The 5,112-nt window shown below is 46.1% G+C and overlaps 1 protein-coding gene across 1 annotated transcript in view; it reads right to left on the reverse strand.

The window, feature by feature from the left end:
* Positions 1-5,110, reverse strand: part of LOC103805133 (runt-related transcription factor 3-like) — a gene marked incomplete at both ends in the record, with an annotated part of 21,489 nt that extends 16,379 nt beyond the window's left edge. Inside the window, 2 exons of the mRNA XM_009077768.1 lie at positions 287-391; positions 5,011-5,110. Coding sequence (XP_009076016.1) covers positions 287-391; positions 5,011-5,110 — 205 coding nt within the window. The remainder of the gene's footprint in view (positions 1-286; positions 392-5,010) is intronic.
* Between the last annotated feature and the right edge of the window lie 2 nt (positions 5,111-5,112).

The following is a 5,112-nucleotide window of genomic DNA, read 5'->3' on the forward strand; positions in this document are numbered from 1 at the left end:
CTCCACTATAGGACACATGGTGAGAGGCTGTAAAACTGTCCCTCCACAATGGGATACAGAGCAAGTGGTAGGAAGGGACACACTCCACTCCTCTGTGCTGAGAAAATCCAAGGAATCAATCTGTTCCCATTGCTCGGCCACACCAACAGTGTCTCCTTAGCTCTGTGCGCTGCCAACAGTGCTGCCCCAGCTGGGTCTGCATCCTACATCCTTTGGCCATGGAGAACTCCATGTATTCCCCCCTCCCTGCACTTCTCAGTGCTGCCAAATAAAACACATCACTTACTTCGTGGCTCCCGGGGTCCGTCTACGGTCACTTTTATGGCTCGGTGATAGGTAGCGACTTGGGTAGGGCTGGTGAACACGGTGATGGTCAGGGTGAAGCTTTTTCCTAAGGAGGGGAAAGAGGAGGGGAAATAAAAAACAACAGGAGAAATGAGGATATTCATATAGGTTCAGCTCTTGTGGGGGAGAAAGGCTCCTGCCGGAGCAAGCTCAGACACAAATATCCACATCCACCGAACTCCGACACACACATCATTTAATTTTATGAGACATTATTGCTGAGACACAAAGCTTGGCCAGTTCCCACTGGGGTTCAGCTGGCTGCAGCAGAGAGAGGCTTGGACCCTGTTCAGAGCAGGAGCCAGGACCTTCCTGGATGGAAAAGTCACTTGTCACCCCCTCCCTTCCCCTGTCCCCATATCGACCCTTCCACCCACAGCAGCTTCCTGGTGCTTTCCAGTTCATATGCTTCCCTTTTTCCCATGGGAATCCAGCTCTAAAACACAGCACTGCCTGCAGGATCTCCTCCATGAAGGATGGATTTGGATCCTGGCATCCTTGGGATGATTCTGCAGGAACAAGTGGCTGAGGTGTTATCAGTCTGCAGGTGATGGGTGATGTTGTCTGCAGGGAAATCCGTGGCCTTGGCCCCATGGATTTGCCTACACAGGGATGTTTGAGTGCTTGGCCATATGGACACCCACGGCCCATGTATGGCAAAAAATTGGAAATTATTAAATGGGAACTGAATCCAGCCAGCTTTGGCCACAAGACAGGCAGCCCCACCAGTTGCAAGGACTGTCCCCCTCTCCCAGTCCTGAGCAGAAAGCTGAAACCTGTTGTCAGGGAAGAATTTGGATACTATTGCAGGGGCATTTAGAGATACTTGCCATCTTTTTATAATATGAAAGGAAGTAAGGCAGTAAAAAGCTCTTGGGAGACCAATTTTACAAGAACACAGCAGTGACCCTCACCCCAACAGCACAAGTTTCCATCTGCAGCCTGAAAACTCCAGCATGACACAGGGTGTTATCACACCTGCACCCTGGTCCCACCCTGACCCCAAACTCCTTCACCTCCTGCAGCCTTGTCTTCCTTGTCTCAGCCCCTCTGCCCTCTCCTTGCCATTATTCCCTCAATGGCCAGTGGATTGGGAGGCTGTGGGAGAGCTGAGGCCCTTCATGTGGAGACCTCTGCTCTCCCACAGCCTCCCCAAATTCAGTATTCCCTTGGGAAAAGGAGGGAGGTTGCACAAATTACCCTAGCCAACCCTCCAAGAGCAATCCCCATGGGATTTCGAAGGTATCAAATAATTCAGAGCTCTAAACTCCAGCAGAATATATAAGGTATAAACCTCCTTGTGATAGATTTTCACTCCTCCAGCAGTTATTCCACAAATAAATGCAGTAAGAAACCACCTTCCTTCCCATTTCCCCCGAAGGGATCAGGGATTTTCAGCTCAATCTACAGGGTTGAATCTGAGAATATCCCTAGCAAAACAAAACAGTATTTATACAGCTCGAAGAAAAAAAAAAATAAACGGAAAATTGAAATTATCTCCCCCGGAGAACATCCTGCAATTATCCCAGGTGGGAGAATTCCTCATGGGAGATTGGGAGGAGGGGGAATACTGGCGTTAAAGCCGACAATAACCATCAATCCGTGCCTTACCTGCGCTTTCAAAGCAGGGCTAAACAATGCACAAATTTGCAGCTTATTTTGTGCACAAAAAGAAGCATTTAGGAGGGTAAAAAAAAAATACATAATTATACAACTTGGATCCCTGCACGGACCAGCAGAGCCGCCGCAGCCTGCGGAGCTCAAACCCTCCTGGGCACCCGCACGGCCGTGAGAAAAACAACCCAACACCAAGAATCTGGAGGCAAAACGTTTGCAGAACCAGAGTGTGGGATGAGGAGCAATTATTTAGCAAATTCCACAGGAGGAGAGGGAAAGGTTTGCAGGCAAATCGGGTTTGTAAGACACACAACCCTCCCGCACGCTCCTGCGCTGAACGCAGCAGCTCCGTGCCCTGCTCGCTCCAGCAGCTGATTGGGTTTGTTTATTATTTTTCTGGTTATTCTTCTTTTAAATTTTCTATTCTCCATGGGGAATAACCTCCCTGCATTCAGCTCCTGGCTGCAAATCCAAACACCTCTCCGGGGAGTGCAGAGAGAAGTCAACCAAAGCCTGTTCTGCATCTCTCAAAAATCCTCCCAAGAAACGAAAATGACGATTCTTACTTCGCATCATTTTTACTCATTTTCCGCCTTCTCAGGAAGCCAAGCTGAGGTTACTCATTCCCACCGTGCCCCAGCAATGCTTCGCTGGGGCTGGATCTGTTACTGGGTGGGTTTGGGAGCACCCACAGCTCCGTGGGATGCTCCGGGGGGATATTCCAGCTGGGAGGACAGGGACGGGATGCAACAGGGATCGCAGCACTGTGCTGGCCTTGGCTTTCATTTTCTACAGTGCAATCTGAGCAGAAAAAGGTTGATTTGGTTTTTTTTTTTTAGAGCAACGCAAAACTGATCCTTCTCCCTTCCCTTTGTCTTGCACATGGAGATGGGAATTTATTTTTTTTGAAGGATAAAGACCTGCTCTTCCCAGCTCTCCGTGCTGGGGAATAACTCCAGACACGTTATTACCAAAAATACCTAATTCTGACCCATTTCAAGTCGTGTTTTCAAAATGAGAGTTTGGCTACTCCTGGTTTGACAGACTCCTGCAAGTCAGGCACACGGATGGGCTGGACAGAATGTTTACAGATGAACACGTCCTCACTTCAGATTTCCACAAACATTTGTACACACACAGCTCTGCTCCAACAAAATATTTCATAGCGAGCCGAGATTTCTCCCAGAATAAATGAAACCAGGACTGAGATGTCAGAGATTGAGCCAAACAAGGGAAAACAAGTGTAACAACAAGAATAAAAATTCAATAGAAACGATTTTTCACATTAAATTGGTCTGAAAAAGCCTCGTGCTGAGAAAGTATGGTTGGACACGGGGAACTAAATCTATGCTTCATGCTGCTAGAAAACCCCACTGTGCTGCCTTCTCGTCAGCCCCAGGGAGCCCTGATGGGGCTGGTTCTCTGTGAATATTACAAAGCCTCATCCCACAAGAATATGCAAAAAAAATTAAAATAATAAGCACTTGAGTTACACCCGTTAGAGGCAGCGGAGGTGTTTCCACTGCTGTAATGAGTATTTGCCGGGACTCTGCCCGAGGAAGGAGATTATTCACCCAAGGGTTTTCTGAGACTAAACTACTGTTAATTCAGAGCTTGAGAGTGCAGAGGCAGAAAGTTAATAATGAATTCAAGAGTCAAGCTGAGATTGGGTTGCATTCAGTTTGGAAATTTGTGTAAGGAGGCTGAAAAAAAAATCCCAACCAGAAAGAAAAGAGCCTAAGAGAATAATTGATTACAGAAATGAAAGCTTAATTCATAAAAGAAAAACATTTTCCATCCATCAACCTGCAACCAGTTAAGTGCAGAGTTTTAAAGAAACTGCAACATGGAGAAGGAGCCAACAGGAAAAAGGAAATGTATGAAAGAATGTAAACTATTCAAGTTTCATAAAGAGGAACAAGTAAACAGTTATTACATGCAAATAATTCCTAACATCACTGCTTTTAATTAATGCAGAGAAGTCAAAATATATCTGACATTGTGTATATACATTTGAAGCCTTTGAGAAAACGCTGCCATATGGCCATTAAAATATAGTGTTCTTATTTTGGTTTAAGTGAAGAATTAAGTGCTTCGATCTGCAGCTTTTATTGGTGCTGAAATGCTGAAATTCTATTTATACCCTTTGAAATTCAGGTACAGGGAGGGATGCAGCGAGGAAGGGCAGGCAGGGCTCTGTGTTTCACATTTTCAGGGGGTTTATTTCCTTGTCCTCGGATGGTACAGACTGATTTGTTTGGAAAACCGCAGGAAGCTACATTTCTGTCCTGCTTTTGCGTGGAGAAAATGAGCAAAATCCCCTGAAAACACCCACAGCTCTGCCCTGTGCCCGCATGGAGCAGAGAGCACTGCCAGCCCTTCAGGCCGAGCTCTGGCTTATTTTTAAACACTCGTTTTGTACTCTTTCAAACTGAGCTACCAGGTGGGTTTTGCCCCTGAGCACATTTCCCTGCAGAGGGGATGTACCGAGCACTGCGTCCTGCTGGAGAGAGAAACTGGGGAGGATTTGGGCTGGGGCTGCCTTGTTTTTATTTATAGAGGTTTATGCATATTTAGATACGCATTTTCATCTCTTTCCCCGCCCCTCCCGGATCCGACACCTCGGTAGAATCCCCAGGAGGAGCGAGGAGAGTTGCGACGGGGCCGGGGCTGCTCCTGCTTCCCTCCTGCATCCCACCCATCGCCTGTTGGGGAACAGATTTTGGGGTTGGGGGCTTCTCCTGCCTAGCCCACGGCAACGAAATCACCGTTAAATTCAAATAAAGTAATAAAATAATTGGGTAAAATAATAGGGTAAATCAAAAAGGTAGAAAAATAGGGTAAAATCATAAAGTAAAATAATAGGGTAAAATCATAAGGTAATATAATAAGAGAAAATAATAAAGGAAAATAATAAGGGAATATGATAAGGGAATATAATAAGGGAAAATGACAAAAATATTTTTTCTTGGTTTTTTGGGGTTTTTTTCCCTTTTCTTGTCTAAAAAGCCAAATTAAAAGGCCAACCATTTCTTGGCCGGTACCTACCCCTGCCGCTTCTCCCAACAAATCTGAGGTCGTTAAATCTTGCTACTTGGTTTTTCATCACGGCGGAGGCGTTGCGCAGCTCCGCCGAGTAATTTTCGTCGT

Source organism: Acanthisitta chloris, unplaced genomic scaffold (genome assembly GCF_000695815.1).
Source record: "Acanthisitta chloris isolate BGI_N310 unplaced genomic scaffold, ASM69581v1 scaffold1117, whole genome shotgun sequence".
NCBI lineage: Eukaryota > Metazoa > Chordata > Aves > Passeriformes > Acanthisittidae > Acanthisitta > Acanthisitta chloris.